The following is a 19344-nucleotide window of genomic DNA, read 5'->3' on the forward strand; positions in this document are numbered from 1 at the left end:
AGTGGCCAGGTTGCTGCTGCTTCTGAGCAAGGCATCATGAAGACTTTGCAACTCTACATTTTCATGGATTCATTTCGCTTCCGTCCAAAGCGACGTTCAACACAAGCAAGACTTTGATTTATCTGCGTCCAGGAGGGACGAGCAGCCAAACGTGGACTGGAGGCAAGCAGACAAATGCGTGATTTCTTTAAAAAATTCTGCCTTAACTCAGCTTGAAAATGTTCTGCTGCCTCCATGAAGCTCTTTTAAATTCCCCACTACAGCGTGAAACAGGAACGAGCCAGTGAGTTATTATTCTGAGGTTAAACCACAATGACTCCGTGACCTCTGACCTCTGACGTTGACTGTGTCAGAATCCCTCCCTGCATCACTCCTCTCCTCCACGGGACTATTTCCGACAGGAGGTGATAAACTCATAACGTGTGAAGAAATATTAACTACGAAGTTCTTTTCCAAACAGTAAAGTCCTTCTTCTCGTCTGAGGGGAGCCACCAGGTTCTCCATCCGTCCCTCCATCGTCTCCACCTGCTTCAACACGCTGCTGCTGGTGTTGTGATCACCACTGGTTGAAGGGAACCAGCTGAGGAACCAGCTGAGTGAACGCTGCTTCTGATCTCGCTGCACTGGCTCCCTCCTCATTTACATGAATTCTATTAAATATCTTTAATGTGCTTGGGGTTGAGTGTTGGCGCCAGTAAGAGCATCACTGGCGAGTGTTCCGTGGGCTTGATTGTGAGAGCCATAACAACACCTGACTCACGGCATTCTCAGGCTCACACCACTCACCCGCATGGAAGCCTCAGCGCTCCCCCACTCATTTATTCAGATTTCTCACCCATCTTTATACTAAACGTTCATGCATAATCCAAGACGGCGAAGCGTGCTGCTCGCACATCCCAGGAACAAGAACTCATACATCAACATTCTCATCCACACTCACCGGCGCACGATGGACTTGGCGCCGGACTTAATGGACGCTCGGTGGCGTCGTGGGAAGCCGTTTTAGTACTAAACATCTTCATTTTTGTCAGTGCATAATTGGGTGCTTGCAAGGAAATGATAAGCTGTAATTAAAGTGCTTTAACTCCCAGATTCATTGCAGGACTCTGGAATCACTGCCTGCTTCTTGGAAGAATAGCAATCACAGGGTGAGTGCCCATGAGAGCAGCGGCACTCAAGGGGCCGATTCCCACCGGGGAACGGAAGAAGAGAGAAATCATCGTATAGCGATGGGACGATGATGATGACGATGATGATGACGATGATGATGACGATGATGATGACGATGATGATGAGAGTGAGTGAGGGACAAATAAAAACAGAATAAAAGAACACTTAGTTAAGCCATCCTTCAAAAGCGTGACAGCGGTAACATGCTTGACCACTGTGGCACGCGTGCGTGTGTGTGTGTGTGTGTGTGTCTAGTGTCTACAGTCAGAGCTTGATGAGGTATCTGCTTGTTTGTGCCTCTTGCACATCAATGCCGGAGCCTCTAAATCCAGCTTGCTGCATATGCATGATAATAATTACGAAGGTCCAAAAGCCAACCTGTCAGGATGCCGGCACACCTGGATCCAGGTCACCTTTGAACATGACAACAAAACAAACTCTCTGCCCTGTCTTGCCTCTTTCCTCTCGATCTGGATTCAGGCGCACAGATTTTGCCATCAGTCTGGGTGAAAAGTGCAGAAATATCTACTACGGATCGGAGCTGAACAAACAACGCTTCCAGCCAACATCAAACTGCTGGTTCAATGTCCTCGAAGGTGGACGTTTTTCCCAGACTGGCCTTTAGGCAGCACTGAAATGACTGGACGCTAATGGAGGTCACTCTAAAACGGAGAGCTAACTGACAAATGCCTGCTGCTTTCTTACGCACTCCCTCCCCTCTTCCCTCCTTCCCCTCCCTCGTCACGTCTCCAATTATTCCCGCCTCTTAAACCCCTGACACAAACACATGTTCACAATCCATTTGCAGGAAAAAAGCTACTTCTTCCTCGCCTCTCCGGCAAGTTGCTCAAGGAGAGGAGACATCTGCTTATGTACACGCTGTAATGTGCTTTTATGGTGAGAACAAGACAAGAATTCCTGATTCTTTTATTTAAACGTGCCTGGGCTCCTGTTACGTCACAGCCAGTGAGCTAAAAGCTACACGTGTAAACAAGCATATGCTATCAAAACCATGTAGCTTCAGATTTAAAGGTGAGCATGTGACCTCTGAGGGAGAACAGCAGACCATGTGACCTCCATCCATCCTCACCTGACTCTTGGTCCGTCACGAAGAGGTTCCCGGTGGGTGCGACCCCGGTTGGCCCCCTTCAGGGTGCGTCGGTTAGCAGTGGAGTAGTCAGGCTCCAGCTCGTATGGCTCCTCCTCCTCGGGGCCCAAGCTACGGCGGTCATCCTCCAGGCCATATGGCTCGGGCTGGAAGCGTTCAGGCTGGGAGCGGTTCAGATCCACCGTGCTGCTGCCCATAGGCACCTGGGGCTGGGCCACATGGCCATAGTCATCCTTGCGAATAGGCAGTGTGTAGCTGTTCTCCGGCCTGTAGCTGTTGGGCATGTACGGGTAGCGTGGCGGTCGGAAGTTGACGCCACGTGACAGGCTGCCGTAGTTGTCTGTCAAATCGGTGTAGCCATCGTGGAGCCCGTAGTGGCGAATGTACTGACTCTCTGGCGTCTCGCCATAGGAATCATTGTAGGAGTTGTTGTAGGAGCGTGTGAGGGTGGAGGTGGCCTGAGGCGTGATGAAGCGGTCACCTCCGTTCTTCATATAGCGCCGGTCGATGGAGTCGGTGTAGCTGCCCAGTGGGGACGAGCCCTCAGGTAAGGGCAAGCCATCGGGGCCCAGAGGCACCTGACGCACCGTCCGAGTGGTCACCGTCTTCACCATCTTTGTGACCTGCAGGGGAGCACAAACACACCTGTCACACAACGCGCGTGAATGTACCGCGAGGTGTTAATCCACACGACATGATGTCATCATTTCCCAGCATCACGCTTGTTTGCCTCTTTTATCAGCAACATGAAAACTTGGAAGGTCAAACTGGGAAAAAAACCAACACGTGTTAACTTGGATGCGTCACCCGTTTGTTACTTCAAACCCGTTGGCTGTTAGTTTGATGCGTCTGTGAGTTTTCAGACATTGTTGATATTTCAGAGCGTGTTTCATCTTCTCCCACGATGCCCGGGAGGAGATGCACCGAGGACCCGTGCTGCGAGCGGGTATGATACTGATGTTGATCCCATATTCAAATCAAATCTCATTTGATAAAGACATGAACTGCTGAAGGGTAAAACTGGTGTTGCACACCCGTATCGACTGCAGCAGCACCCACCAGTGCGGGAGTTACGGTTCCATCTGCACGCAGGAAGCCGTGCAATTAAGATCAGTACAAAAACCTGTCCTGATATTTGTTCCCTCCTGCTCCCCCGTTCCGATGTTGTACTCCACTGTATCACGGCCTGAGCTGCAGCTGCACACCTACATGTACTTCAGAGAATCTTCTGTTAGCTCCGTTGAGCGCCTTCGGCGTCGTACCATCGTATCCTGTCGTGAGGTCGTGGCTCCTGGTCAGTCTACCGTGGTTTACCTCCTCCTCTCTAACGTCACAGCCTGTCGTCTCTGTCATATTTGAAATGCGTCTGTGGGTTTGGTGACTTCCTGTGCGTCCCTCATGTTTCTGGTGGTCACCTGTGCCTCATCAGTTACTCATTGGCCCCCTGCTGGCCCTTGTTTTCCCCACCGCTTCCTTGTTGTGTCACTTCCTCTTTGTACTTCTGTTTTGTTGCTTCATTCCTGCTCTTTGGTCTCTCTCTGATTGATCTCCGATTAATCTCTGATCGATCTCTGATTGATCTCTGATACCTGCTGCTGACCTTTGATCAAGTGACCTTCCAGTCAAAGTGCTTGGAGCACCAGAACAAGAATCTGAACCCAAAAAGTTTTCAGTAACTGTCTTGTTGGCCTCAGTCTCCTGGATAGTGATGGAGCAGAGCCAGAACTGCCCGGTTGCACCTCCAATCCTCCCCTGCGGACCCGGACAGCATCCAGAACTGAAGAGCTGTGCCGACCGGACCTGCAGGTCTGCGTCTCCCCCGCTAACTTGATCCCACAGCTACACAACTCCTCTTCCGCTGCAGTTTCTGAGCCTCACAGACAGAAAGCAATTTGCTGCCTACTGAATTCTGCCACGGTCGATAATTGGCTATCTTGTCCGTGGCTATAAATTCATCTTCAAAATTAATGAGGTTGATGAAAATTAATCGTCATCGGCAGGGGTGCAGGTCTGATGCAATTTGTGATGCGCCTGACAAGGTTTTGCAGGGAGCTTCATTCCCTCTTGACGAGGCTGAATTTCTCTGCTCATTGCTGCATCTGATGGCTTTCATTTTCATCAGCGGCTCTCTTAATTGTAATATGCTTTCTTTATTTTCCAATCAACACCATCCTTTCGTGCATGTAACAACTTCAAAAACCACAACAGAGCGTTAACTCTTTGCTACAGCGGAAGGAGCAAAGACCAACAATCACAGACCGCACGCTGGGTGTTGTCAGACTCTCATTAACTGGGCAGAAGCAAACAAAGATGTTCACCGTCCTTGGTTGCTTTTTCTTTCCTCCGACTGTGAGCTACTTTGCAAAACCTATTTCAGTAGCAACCAAGGTTCATTCAGAGTAATGACTGAATAATTTCCATTTGTTTCTGATGTCACTCCGCCTTGAAAGAGTTTCCCCATCAGCTGAAGCTCATGAGTGACCTTGAAACCTGCCTGGGTCACAGGAGGATGCTAACACGGTGCAGCCAGGCTGGATGTCAAAGCCCAGTGTCACTCAGGTCCCACAAGTAATAAATGAGTTCTAGACACACTGGTTAACTACTAACAAAGCATTAACTAACCCTGATTAAGGACCCGTGCTATCATGTCACCATTTGACTGTGAGCGTTTCTTCAGCAGGGCATCGGCGGGTATAAGACACCTAACCAGAAAGGTTTTAAGATCTTCTCAAGATCAGTTTTAACAAAATTCAAGGCCGATTTTTTGAAAAATTCTCTTATTGCCAAGTACTGCAGGCGAGTATGAGAAGTACAGCAAGTACTGCAGGTGAGTATGAGAAGTACAGCAAGTACTGCAAGTGGTTTTATGGAGGATTGCAGCCGCTAAGAGTGAGTTTAGTTCATCTACATGTCAGCTACAGATCAGTGACAGTGTTATACACATTAGTGTTGCAGTATAATACATATTAGTATTACGATATAATATTACAAATATATATATATTAGTATCATAATATTACATATGAGGTACAGTAGTGGGTTTCAAGTTCTGTAGCATCAGAAATGTGGAGCCGACAGACATAAATAGACGCATCAATGAAACTGCGGCGAGGTTGTGGGCCTCGGAGCTCTGGTCACTTCTTCGTATTTGATCATTTATTTTTTTAATTCTCTGCGTCTGCGCCGACGCGACGCATCCCCAGCCTCAACACATCCCCAGCCTCAACACATCCCCAGCCTCAACACATCCCCAGCCTCAACACATCCCCAGCCTCAACACACCCGCCTGCCTTGTACTAACAGCTTTTAGGTGATTTGCAGGGAGCCGTCACAGGTTTCAAACACACTTTGATGTACGCTCAAGTTCACAAGGCGCTAAAACATCCCGCAAAGGGAAACGAGGGGAGGCGAGGGACCCGCCACTCACAGCTGCCTCTCAAATGTGCTGAAGCGGAGTAAACAGGCCTGAAAGAGAATTGCTAAGATGGTGGAAAGTGTTGTACTGCACATGTGACAAATAAAGTTGTGGATTAGTTCGTATGTGGAAATGCGTGAAGCGCAGCACCGAGCCCTCCCAGACAAACACAGGTAGTTGGGGACCGGCCGTAAGCGTTTAACAAACCCATAAAAGAAATGAACCGGCGACAAACCGGCCACTTTACAGCTCAGTAAAAGCTTCACGGCCTCGCGGCTTCGCTTTATGGTGAGCTTGAACGGCCGAGGTGGCAGGGGGTTAGTGGGGGGGGGGGGGGGGGGGTGTGTGAAGATGAGGGAAGCAGAAATTGTTACAGGTTGGGAAGTGTGTGTGTGTGTGGGGGGGGGGGCACAGCAAACCACACAAGGTTCCTTTACTGGCTCAGGTGGGGGAGGGGCCAAGCTGGAGACCAGGGTTGGCATCCTGGTGGCTGGTCTGGACTCCATGCTGTCGGTCAGCATCACTGGGTGGTAGGTGACGGTTTTGACCACCTTGGTCACCTACAGTTGGGGGGGGGGGGGGCAGAGCTCTCAGTAAAGGTGACACACTGACAAGACGTACATCAATCCTGCTTAATCATCAAGACGATCTCTTCTTCGAACACGACTGGCGTGACACGACGCACACCTGGAGCTGAGCTTCACTTCCTGGGAGGCGTGTTTCTGACCTGGTGTTCAAGTTTCTGTGGTTCCAACTTTGTTAGGTGGAGATCCCTGATTTCCTGTTCTACGTGTTGCGCTGCTCCAGATCAGCTGATATCATCTTAATCCTGCGGCCGAGGTGCACTGAGTCACCATTAGCGTCCTCACCCTCGGCTCGACCATAAACCCTGCCGGTGCTTGTTTGTATTTCACGCTGAAGTCTTGATTTGTGAATCAAAAATCTTAATTAAATCTTTTAGGACTGATGATGATTATCAGGATTAAGTGACACCTTTTGGATCAATGTTGCTGATAACTCTTTCATGGGAACATGTTCATATCGCACTGTCTTTCATTGACACACACACACTTTGTCACTTTGATCATCCGCCCCATCGTCACCCCCTCCCAGGGCAGCAGAAGGCCGTTTACTCGACTCCCATTGGCTCATATCAGGAGCAACGAGGAGGAATGTTGCTTTTATTGGCCCGCCTGAGCGTTTCCTACAACTTGACCGGTGTTTCATTCACAGTGTCTGCCAGGAGGAAAAGAGGGCTGGATGATGGCCAGGGGAGAGCGTGGCATGCTGGGAGAGGAGGACGGACACGGAAGTCCGTCTTATTGAGACTGTGGCATGTGCTCATTCACACACACTCAGGGGCAACTCTGCCAGTTGAATTGATTGAGAACGTAAACAGAACAGGAGGATAATCTGCTGTTGAAGGTCTATTCATGCAGCCGTGAACAGAAATGTTCCGCTTGTCAACAGAAACTGTCTTCTACTGTAGCGCCGCATTCGCCGGTTCCTCCTCCAGTGTGGCGGCTGGAGTTCCAGAACCAACCAGAAACATGTTTACTGGTGGAAAACTTTCCTACACATCAGGAGGTTGTGAGACGTTTGTGTGTTTCATGTTCCAGCAGTGAGGCGGAGGATAACCATCAAGGGACGGGGATGAGTTAGCATTAGACTGCATGGCAAGACTTTGGTTCAAAAACACAGATAAGCACAGAAGTAAAATGTGAGTTGCTGCAGAGAGAAGAGAGAGAGTGATAGGAGGAAGGAAAACAACACATGAAAGTCAGGGAGGAGATGCAGAGAGGGGCAAGGCAGAGTGAGGGAAAGTGAGAGGCTTCTGTGTGCTCTGGGTCTGGATCGCTTAGCCAGCACGCAGACGTTGGTTTCTAGAAGTTCACCCTGAGCAGTAATCAGCTTTGCTCCTCAAAGTGACTTCCAGAAAAACACTGGGTCCCTCCTCCCAGTGGGTCGGCTGGCCCTCCAATGAAAGCGTCCTTCCTTTTCCCTTCCTCATCAGCAAAGCCTTTGATTAGTGTTATGTTTTACTGCACACAGTACTCCTACCAGTACGTGTGTACGTGTGTGTGTGTGTGTGTGTGTGTGTGTGGCCAATCCCCTTGCAGTAAACAAGCTGGAGGGCACTGGGCCCTCCCTGATGAGGGATTAGACCAGGCTTTTTAATTACAGTTTCTCAGTCTCCAGAGTGGCATCACTCAGCTGACTGGAGCCGTGTTCACACAAAGAAAAATGTCTTCCAATGTTGACGCAGAAGACAAAAGCTTCCAGCACCTCTCGAAGACGTCGCGCACTTGCAGGAGCCCTGGTGAGATTTCTCAGATTTGTGCCTTGGATTGGAAACACAGAGCTCCTTCCAGACATCTCACAATACCAGTATGCCCAGTACAACCAGCAGGACGAGGCTGTGGGCTGCAGCGTCCTGCACTGGGACTGATCACTGCTGGGGTTGTTGAAGTGCTGGAAGACCATTTTGGGGAGCAAATTTGCCAGTTTGTTTCGCACTGCTTTACTTGTTCAAACATGCCCCACTCATTCTCATTACCCACACAAATAAAATCCCCACTAACAGCTGGAAACCCTAATTAGGTAAACATGTTTTAATTAGCCACTGATAGCTCCTGTTGCTGTCCCGCGTCTTTACAGGTTACAGCGGCTTTAATGGCCTGATTATGAAGACCAATTAAAGACCCACTGGGCTCTATCTGTTACCTGGATCAGAGCACAGGTGTCATTTGCATTTGAGGAGCAGGTGAGGTCAGGTGATCTGTTAGCATGTTGCTGTGTTGGGGCGGCTCATTAGCTGCGTCTCTATTAAAATGTGTCATTGAGCCATTTTCAGAATGAAGGAATGACATTAAAATTAATTTAAAAACATGAATTAGAAAAACAGAAATGAATATAATAGAAAAATAAATTGGATTTCCCACGTTTACCTTGACCAGTGGGTCCAGGCTGTCTGACACTCGTCCATCAACTCCAGGACTGAACGGCTGCTATGTTGGCGTTCTTATTTTCTTCTATCCATCCATCCATTTTCTACACCATTTATCCGTTAAGGGTCATGGGGGGTGGAGCCTATCCCAGCTGACATTGGGTGTGAGGCGGGGTTCACCCTGGACGGGTCACCAGTCCATCACAGGGCCATCAGGAGCAAACAGGGGTTCAGTATCTTGCTCAAGGACTCTTGGACATGGTCACTGGGGGAAGTGGGGATCGAACCAGCGACCCTTCGGTTGCTAGACAGCCACTCTACCTCTGAGCCAACCCACCCCCTTTTTCTCTTCTATTTGAAAGTGATGACACGCTCTCTACACATTCTGTTGATCACCTCCACGCCTCCTCGCCGCCGCCGCCGCCGCCACAGCAGCCGTGAGTGGGCTACGCTGGGTCAGTTAAGATAAGACAAGATGAGGTGAGACAAGATGTCCCTTTGCTCGTCCCACGATGGGAAATTCCTAGTCAGCACCTTGGTTCAAACGCGGCGCCTTCACATGCAGCAGTCACAGCTTGCTTGCTGCTGTTAGCGGTGTTTGGATTTTCTCCTCCAGTAATTTGGCCCCTCGGGGGGAGACGCCCCATGTTGCATATTCATGAGGGCAAACGTATACAATCGCGCTCATCTGAGGGATGCAATCTGCACATGTGCGAACTGGTCGACGAGGCGTGCGCGAGTGATTTTGAGGGTTTGTGCACTTCTCTCCCACATGAACCTTGGGAGTGTCACTGGCTGAGGTTCCGGGAGTGGCTGCTCACTGCCGCCGCCTGTTGTGTTGCCCCCAATGTCAGACTCACTCCACGTCCTTGCTAGCTCCTGATGCGTTATTGTTGCTGAGCTCTGTTACTGTAGGAAGCGTTATTCATGTAAGTGGTGGGATACGATGAAGAGAGAGAGAGTGAGAGAGGGAAGGGAGGCATGCAAGAGGAACAGAAACACGGCGTCTTCCCACAGAAGCAGCAGAGGAGGAACGATCTCAGAGTGGAAACTGGAGTTACTCGGTTTGTGCCTACAAGAGGAGAAGTGGTGGGAGAAGCAAATGTCCACTCACCTTCACGTTAGTTGATAAATCCTTACAGAGAAACAACAGAACACAGTAGAGGACGGATCAACACAGGAGCTTTTAAGACGCACAAAACACCAAGGGAGTTGACTCATAATAACACAACAGTGGAATAAATAAAGCTATGAGAGGAGATGAGAGCACTTAGGGCTGTAGGATTATGGGATTTAGAGTTCCTAAGGATGGAAGTGTGGAAGTGGAGGTAGAGCAGCGCTCTGTTTGGGTCGTTTGAAGGAATATCGCAACAGATCACTAAGACTTGTTTCTGCAGCCGCTGGGATCCCTCAGTTGTGACAGAAGCTACAAAAACATGAAATACCATTTGGCCTGTCTCTTAGAGCTCCTTAACCACGGCTGACACATTTAACTTCGTTAGGACTGAAAATATACGCGCCTCACACCCTAAGAATACAGTCTACTTCATAAAGAGCGACTTTTATTGTCACATTTCCATCTCACAGGACTCCCCAAACCTCTTGTCTATTACCTTGGTTTCTGTGCGCCTCGTAGTGCCGTCATCTGAGGTGACCACGGAGACGTGGGAGGTGGGGGTTCCGGGGTCCTCCTCTATGGTGACCGTCTCCTCCACCACCTCCTGCGGCTCCTGCATCATGGCCAGGGATGTGGCGTTACTGGGGCTCTGCTCCTGCACAGACGGGGACACAGACACAAACGTGAGACAACCAGCACACATGCGGTTAATCCTCCGTCAGTTAATCGGGAAGATGAAACTTTCCACTAAACCACGGTAGCAAAGAAGAATGGGGGTGTAGATGAGAGCTCCGCCAGCCAAAGGTTATCAACGCCTCTGGCAGTCTGCGTTTGGACACTTGAGCATCAAGTAGGGAACTCCAGCGCGTGAAAGACAGCAGAGGAATAATGGTGTGTGTAGATCAACATCATGGAGACATTCAGGGACCAGGGGTGACTGACAGGGCCGGGTCCATCCGGGCCTGCTGCCCAGTGTGTGTGTGTGTGTGTGTGTGTGTGTGTGTGTGTGTGTGTGTGTCTGCCAGGTGGACTCATTCTGAAACAGCAACCAGCAAGGAGGAGCCGTCACTCGACTGCCTCACAAGAGCACAACTTGGCTGCTCGTCTACCAAAACCCCTTCTGAATGCTGGTCCAGTGTAAAAGTCCCCCCCCCCACCCATCCACACACACACACACACACACACACACACACACACACACACACACACACACACACACACACACACACACACACACACCTCCCAACCTGCCTGCCTCATGATGTCAACGCTGGCACACAACGACTGGTTTTTATCACTTTTAAAAAATTCTGACATGGCGATGTGTGCGGCGTCACTCCTTCACCAACCGTTGAGGAAGAGGAAACTAACCAGAACACAACCTGAATATTAAGTGTGGAAATGAGACGTTCGGCAGGTCCGTTGACTGCCCCCCCCCCCCCGCTCCGCTAGCTGCTCGATTTCCTGTGTTGTCTCTATCATGTGATTACAACTGGGCAGCTCCATCCACAGACGCCTCAAATTAAGACGATCGCTGGTCGATGGCGAGACAATATCAAAAGAGAAACTTCTAGAGACATCGATTTTCTCTCAAGTCCTGATGATTCATTATTTATTTGGCCTCCATATTATAGCCAAGCGCTGCAATGCAGGCTCGCTCGCAACTCTTCACCTCTGGAGACTTCCAATTGAGTTACAGCTTCTTTCAAGGCCAGCAGAAGCCTGCAGCTCTGTTTTTGATTCATATTTCATTGGGAGTCGTCGTTTGAAGGAATGTGGCCATTGGCTGAGGATGAAAGCCAGTCCTCAAACTCCACCTGACCCCAAGGTGGGAGTGCGTGAGAAAAATGTGCTCCCCGCTGCATTCCCCGCTGATGGTAAACGATATGAAGTCACCGTTGGGAGGTGCTCGGCCCGCCGCTGAGCGTGAGTGTGACACCATTACAGCTGTGGTGATGGAGAAGGGAAGGAAGGCATGGAGGCAATCATTGATAACCAAAACATCACGCAGCCAGGAGAGGGGGAGGAAATCGAAAGTAATGGAGGGGTTGGAGATGGGAAGAGGGGAAGCTGGGGGAGAAAGAGGAAGCAGCATGACAGAGTAAACTCAGATCGCTGTAATTCATCTGGAGGAGAGGAATGTTAACCGCTTTTTCGGGGTATTTGACATTTTCACTGTGTGAACGTCGTGTTCGGCGGGCGAAAGGTCAGAAAACACACATCTACTGTATGTTAAAAATGCTTCTTCTTTTTTTTTATTCAAGTGCTTTTGACCCAGACTGCATTCATCTTCCTGAAAGGTCAAAGCCATGGAAAATACCTATTTAAAAAAAATTTAAATTCATCTCACAGAGAAAATGGTTTAAAAAAACAAAACCAAGCAGAGTTTCTGTCAGAGACGAGCAGACGCAGCGAAGCCCCGAGAGAGTAAGCAACAGACACGCCGGCCACACGTCACCGTTCACGCCACTCACATGACGCGAAAACACCAAACTTCCTGTCAATACAGAGTGAGAACAAAGATGCGAGTCTTTTGATTTCTGAGTGAGTCTGGATCTTTTCATCCCTCCGTTCGTGCAGCTTCCCTCCACCTCTCCGTTCATCCGCATCTGTCTGTTGTGAGCTCAGGCAGCTGACATATGAGCTCCAGATCCAGCCGGCTGGAGCGCTCACGGACAGTTTGATGTTGTCTTTGAGTGAATTAGACTGCGGGGCCTTGGCGGAGGCGTGTGCTCGATCTAGTGTCCGTCTACTGGTCTACAACAGTGTGAGCGGGGCCTTACGCAGGAAAACTGCTGGTTTACTTCGCATCTTTGAAGGCGCGCAACAAGTGGAAGGGTTCTCCATTGATTGGCCCAAATCCTCTCAGGCTTCAAAGCCTCACACGGTCCTCATTCATCTGCAGCCTTTCCTGCTGAGCAGACGGAAAGTCTGTAGTTTTCATGCAGTGAAACTTTTCTCCTAATACCACAACCCCTCACGTCCAGAGGGGCACAAGAACCTGAACCTGCTCTATGCCAGCGCGTATCCAACTTCCTCCTGCAACACAAATAAAACTGTCTCTATGGACCTGTCCCACGCCGTCCAGTGGGAGTCAGGTATCGATCTGCGCGCAGAGAGCAGCGCTAGATCGTTTCACTGGGAGCAGGCTGGGGGGGGCACCTGAGGGGGGACCATCGCTGAGCTGAATAAACAGCTGACCCCAGACCAGCACAGACACAATAGCACAGCCCTGCAGCGTCTTGTGCCAGTATTCAAAGAGGGCCTTCGCTAATTAGTTGCTCCAATCAACATCTTTGTTCTGCTCAGTTATAAATGAGACTGTTTCTGGCTCAGCGCCCGGCGCAGAACACACCAGGTAGAGGAACGTCTCATTTACCGGCCCACAGCAGGTGACCCGACACCAGGGGTCTGCTGGCACGCACGCACGCCACCGCATCTTTCCACGTTCTGAACAGCGGAGCAATCAGAACAAGATGGTCCAACCATCGGTACCACAAGCATTAAGCATCCCTGCTCTTTTATCCAACTTTAGCTGCTGGGTGTGGAGGAAGGGGGGAGAGAGAGGGAGGGGGGAGGGGGGAGAGGGGGAGAGGGGGAGAGGGAAAGGATGTTTCCAGTGGTCTTAATGTGCATCAGGGAATTCTGGGAACAAGAATCTGAACGTTCGAGGGGTCGTGGTTTTGTGACGGCGACGAAGCTGCAAGTGTTGTGCGCCCGGGCCACACTCTCACTATCAACGGTTGGTGGAGTGATGTCACTTTCTAACAGGACCACTTGAAATCAAACACTGTGGTGTTGCACATGAATGAAAATGTGAATGCTGTAAACAGCAGCTGTGCATCATATTGAGATTCATCAATACCAAATCAATATATTGGTGATTCACCAGCTTGGCCCGCTCAGGCTGAAGCAGCTGCATCTCACCAAACCTGCTGCCAAGCCATGAATCAGCCAGTCTCTTAAATACGCTGCAGTGCCGCGTGAGCCAGCGAGTCCCACGCCGTCATCCATAAGTTGCCCGCCGTGATCCTCCTCACAGCAGCCGCGCTGCAAGTCTGCCGGCGGCTCTCCTCTGTCCAGCATCGACAGACCAAACCGTGATAATCTGTCGGCCCACAGTTCCTTCATCCTCTACGCGGGTTGGGGCCGATATTGTCCCTCTTAACTTTTAAACACCTTCTGTCCCTCAGTGAGTGCATCGCTGTGGCCACTTCACCTCCTGGACTCTCTGCTAATGAAACCTTGACAAAGTAGAGTGTCTCTGTGACGTCCTCCTCCCTTGAAGGCTCTCCATGTGAACCCAGAGGAGAGGCAGTAAAACAGCACGATGTAATTTAAGCAGCACCGTCCTACACTGCTTTAAAACACAAAGTGCTTGGCAAAACATTGGGCCGAGAGGAGTGGGATCCTCAGAGGCTCGCTGACAAAATGATTTCTTGATCCAAGCTTAATGCTGTGTCTCTCGCTCACTTTCCTCTCTCCTTCTCCCTCTCATCTCCGCTCCCGCTAAGTGAGAGAGCCGAGCTGAACTTGGCATTAAAGCACCTAAATAAATGATTAAAAGCCGTCTGGCTATTGGCTAGCATGGCTGTCTGCCAGTCCCGGGGGAATGTGAGAATCATCCGGACTCGAGGAGACTTAAGGAGGCGTACCCTTTAGTCAAGGGCGGGGGACGCAGAGGCCAGTGAGTTAATGGCTCGTCTCAGAGAGATGAATGATAAAGTGACAGAATTGAGAGAATGAAGTAAGAGAGGAGGGGGAGGAGGGGGAAGATGGGGGAGAGCCGTATTGATGGGCTTGATGCAGGATCGTCTGGCTTGAGACAGAAGGGAAGAATTCAGTTTTTATTTCGGCTCAGACAACAGAGATTTAGTCTAAAAGAAGGTCTCAGGATTTGACTTATGTTCTGTCTGGCGTGGCTGAGTCCGACTGGGATGGGACTGAGAGGGCGGGGCAGGAGGAAAGTGAGGGCGGGGCTGGAGGAGAGTGAGGGCGGGGCTGGAGGAGAGTGGAAACCTCCCATGTCTGATATGAGGCTTTGAGTGTGCAGAAGAAGAAGAATGCTTGCTAGTTGGTTTGTTCCTGTATGAGGTCAGAGCTCCATGTAGCTTCACATTTCCTGAAAGAAACACAAAACCAGGGAAGGACTTCTTCCAAATGTTCTCAGACCAACAAGAAGACATCCAGAGATTTCAAGTCATGACGCGGCTGATGGGAGAGCGAGCTGCCCTCCTTCCGCTTGAATCTGAATATACGATGCAACTCCAGCCTCCTTCGGATGTTCTTAACGTTACCGGGCTAAACGGCTGATATTGTTGGGGGGAAGGAGTGACTGCAGGGGTTCTGTGACGCTCCACACAGTTTGAGCCTCCAATGAGCCCTCCGCTGACTTGAATGTGAATAAATAATCCGATAGTGTTGCTTCTGGAAGACCTTCCAAGCATCGTCAGCCCAAACGTCACACTGTCATTATCAGCTGCTTGTCGATTTAAAATCAGAGCGAGAACGTTTCAAATGTTTTTACAGAATGAGAAAAGAGAGATTTTGGTGTACAAATGCTCTTATATTGATTCATATATCAGGAGATAAGTGGACGAGTCCCAACGGGACATGGGATCAAAACAGGAGGGACTCAAGAGCCTCTGGTACCTCAACTACATCTCACAAGATCGGCGACTTCAAGAAAACATGGAACTCGACAGGAGCGCTTGAGCAGCATGTTTCTTTGCTGTGGAGCAGAAGGGGACACATGGCTCCTAAACGGAACCAATCTGAACTATAATGGATCGCTGTGCTGAGAGCAGAGGAGGTGGAGGGTTGCAGGCATACAAACGCTGGAGATGGAGCGATAGAACGGTGTCAATTAGCAGCGGCCCGCTATCTGCCATCAATCCACACTCATTCATCATCTGTGTTCAATACGCCGCTCAGGGTTGTCTGAGGATGGAGAGATAGAGTAAAATGATGGAAAAGGAGAAAGCCTGAGCAGATAAGGGGCTTTCCTTCCCTCAGGACGAAACACAACTTCAGTCGAAGTTTGAGAACCAGTCAAGTCTGCAGCAGGAGTGCAGCGAGACGTGCGGAGATTTCTCCAAATGCAGCTCTTCATGTTGTAGACTGCTTTGTCTGGAGAGTTCTGACGTAACTGAGTACTAGTACTGACTGATAAAGAAGTAGTATGAGTAATGCAATGTGGAAAACTTGAGGTGAATTGAAATCAGCTCTAACTGTACTAGTATTTTAACGTAGCAGTAATAGTTGTACTATGAGTAGTAAAACAGACGCCAGGCCTAACAAGTGAGGGAAGGTTACATTTAGAGTGAAAACCATGAGACGAACAGACTAAAGGTTGTGTTTGCTACAGTCTTTCAGCTCCTTGCTCACTGGGTCTACATTTCCATTAACTCTTAGACCGACTAAAACTGAACTTTTTTATGTGAGACTATGTGAGTCAGAATGAAACTTTGCTCCTCCTGGTCATCCTGGCGTTCCGCACGTGTTCCGTGGGATCCGCAGCGGTGCTGTCAGACGTTCAGGACAAAGAGATAAACTTGATTCTGCCTCAGCTTAAGGTTTTCCTTTCATAGTCCTCGTTCACCAGGGACACTGCTGGTTAACTTGGTCCACTTGTAAACCGTCCAAGCGGGAGAACATGTGACTGCTGTATGGGGCCGTATCGCCACCGAGCCTTCTGGCAGTGGACGCTCCAGGGAACATCCTAACTGAGCTGTTACTGAAGCTGCGCATGGAAACGCTGCCTCCTATCAAAGGTTCTCACGTTAGAAACATGACAACAAAAGCAACGGCGCAACTTCTAACACTGAAGCAACTGTTTTAACAGAGAGGATCAGGAGCTCGCATCGGTTCAACCTGAGGGGATCAGAGAGGAATCTGACCACACACACACACACACACACACACACACACACACACACACACACACACACACACACACACACACACACAAGGACATTACCATGGTCATATGGATGCTGTTGTTCTACTGCTGCAGGTGGAGCAGCAGCCCAGCCACAGCCAGCAGAATCAGAACACAGTGGGAGGAAGCCTGTAGTAGCTCACAAGCTGTCAAACCACCACCTGGTCATGCATACCGGGGAGCAGAGTCACCTCCCGTCCAGCTGCCTGCACGGGCAGGCGCACACACACACACACACACACACACACACGCACACACACACACACACACACACACACACACACACACACACCGTAGGCTAACCTCTGTGCAGCGACTAACAGGATTTCACTGCGGAGACATGCCAGCAATCATTACATGGCTCTTACACAATTAATCCTCCAGCAAAGATCGCCTGGCTAACCTTGGGTCGTCCAATATCCCATCGGCCCCGTCTGTTTCTTCCACCTGCCCTCTCTGCGCCTCTCCGTGGCAAACAATCACATGGTGGCGTCGACAAGTATGGCGAGGGAGAGCAGGAGCATGTGAGTCCGTGTGATTCCAACATCCAGCCAAAACAAGGCCTGTTTGTGGGATGAAGTGGAGGCAGAGGGGAAGTCGAGCCGAGGAGGAGGGAACTAGATTGGCTGACAATGTGTGGCAAAGACCCAAAACAGTGTGTCGTCCCAGAGCAAAAGAGGGGAAGGGGGGCACTGAGTCACATCCAAGGCTGGTGAAGAGGTCAGGCGTCCAGACTCCACCTGACCCTCTGGCATACTTCCAGTACAAAGATCTTTCTGGTGCCCTGTTTTTAAGGGTAAAAAGCACAAACAGGAACACAAATAAATGGCGGGGAGCTGGCCAAAGCCCTGATAATGCAGCTGGGAGTGATGGGACCTTAATCTCTCCTTCCCTGGCGACTGATCTTGAGCCAAATCTGGGCTTCGTTCCCTCTCTCATCTCTTTCACGCTTGGTCTCCTAGTTTCAGACGCCTCCATCATTTCCCACCCCAGCCCTGTTTTTTTCTTCCTCTTCCCAGAATCCATCATCTCCCTCAGACCTACGCCACCCTCCATCAGCACACCCTTTTGTTCCTCTGTACCAGCGCCTCAAAAAACTCACATCAGACTGCTTGACAGACCCTAAAAGACGGAGGCCACCTCCAAGCCTCTCAACCAGTCCACCAGCTCCCCACAAAAACCTGCAGCTAAAGCTTGATTGCTTCCCGGCGGGGTATTGTGACCACATTTCCCCACTGTGAACTGAGTATTTAGCCACAGATGGAAACTCCACCTCGACCCGAGGTAACATTCGACACCCCCTTAATCTCCGGAAAAGCAGATATTCCCATTCAAATTGGCCAGGAGACATTTTGAAGCCTCAGATAATTTCTTACATATGCCTTCAGTTACACACCGTACATACAAACACACATGGAGTCACATACCAGACATGTTTTCTCCGCATTTCATGGCCTGGAGGCAGATTAGGAGTCAAAGACGCAGAAAGTGACTCTAAAAATGGAATTTGTGGTTGCACGCAGGCGATCTCAGGAAGCAGGAAAGTAAATAAATTGTGAAGGTTTGGAGTCAGCAGCATAAGCGACAAAGAGGAGGAGGAAGATAATAAATAAGAAACAAAAGACGGAGACAGCACTCAGAGCCTAGAGAGTAAAACTAACACAATAAGCCTCAGAGAGGGTCAGCGCTCATGGCCACGTTTTGATTGTTTGGACAGCAGGCGCGGCAACGAGAGAGATGAAGAATTTAGCACTGTAGAGGCAGATTAGCGGTAGCTGGCCGCGGTCGGCGGGTGGTGGGCGGGGTGTGGGGCTTACAGTGATGGCATTACTCTGGGATCCCAGAGGGGGGACTGTTTGTGGTGCTCCTCCCCTCAGCCTCTGGATCCATGTCAGCATGATGTTGTCAGGGGGCCGCCAATTGGAAGGGTGTGTGTGAGAGTGTGTGTGTGTGTGTGTGTGTGGGGGGGGGGGGGTAACAGCCGTGTGCAAAGGCTGTGAGGCAGAAGTTGCCAGCAGCTCAGTTCATGTGAGGTCTAACTGGAGGTTTAGGGAGTTGGAGAGGACACATATGTTCTACTTCCTGTTAGGCTACCAGCGCTACACTTATTGTCCCCCTGACACTGTTTCTCCAAAAACTGTCTGCAAGTGCAGCCGCAGGGTTTCCCATTTAAGAGACATTTACCCCCCCCCACCCCACCCCACACACACACACACACACACTCTCCCCCCACCCTCCCCCTTTCTTTCTCTCGCTTGTGTGGAGAAGCCTCCGGCTGTTATAATGGAGAACGACTACCAGCCTTAACAAGCCGCTCACGCTATTTCAGGATGTCTTCGTCTGGGACCGTGTGTGTGTGTGTGTGTGTGTGTGTGTGTGTGTGTGTGTGTGTGTGTGTGTGTGTGTGAGGTGGATTCTTTACAGGAGGGCACAATGTCATCAAAATACAGACAAGCAGAGTTCTTAAAAGGTTTAGTGTTGGGAACTCCCAAACAGACCTTACGAACCTGTCTGGCAAAAACTCTGCTTTTACCGACTCCCCTCCTAATGGTACAAATGTCTTCACTGACCCTTGGGAGGTAATAGAGGTGATATTGAACCCTCACTCACTCTGCCGAACTCTCTACTTAGGATATTTTGGAGCAAA

At 50.0% G+C, this 19344-nt stretch overlaps 1 protein-coding gene across 10 annotated transcripts in view; it reads right to left on the reverse strand.

The window, feature by feature from the left end:
- The window catches only part of arvcfb (ARVCF delta catenin family member b), a 208675-nt gene that overhangs the window by 66910 nt on the left and 122421 nt on the right, over positions 1 to 19344 (reverse strand). For 6 of the 10 annotated variants that reach the window (XM_086207464.1, XM_086207468.1, XM_086207463.1 and 3 more), the window contains 3 exons: positions 10254 to 10412; positions 9755 to 9775; positions 2261 to 2901 (listed from right to left, as the gene is read on the reverse strand). In XM_086207464.1, the coding sequence (XP_086063590.1) occupies positions 2261 to 2901; positions 9755 to 9775; positions 10254 to 10412 (821 nt within the window). Of the gene's footprint in view, positions 1 to 2260; positions 2902 to 9754; positions 9776 to 10253; positions 10413 to 17065; positions 17260 to 19344 lie in introns of those variants that run through there. The other 4 variants (XM_086207466.1, XM_086207465.1, XM_086207467.1 and 1 more) reach the window with 3 other exon arrangements.

This window comes from Aulostomus chinensis, chromosome 6 (assembly GCF_037954235.1).
Source record: "Aulostomus chinensis isolate RoL2024-O1b breed Wild chromosome 6, RoL_Achi_v1.0, whole genome shotgun sequence".
Taxonomy (NCBI): Eukaryota; Metazoa; Chordata; class Actinopteri; order Syngnathiformes; family Aulostomidae; genus Aulostomus; species Aulostomus chinensis.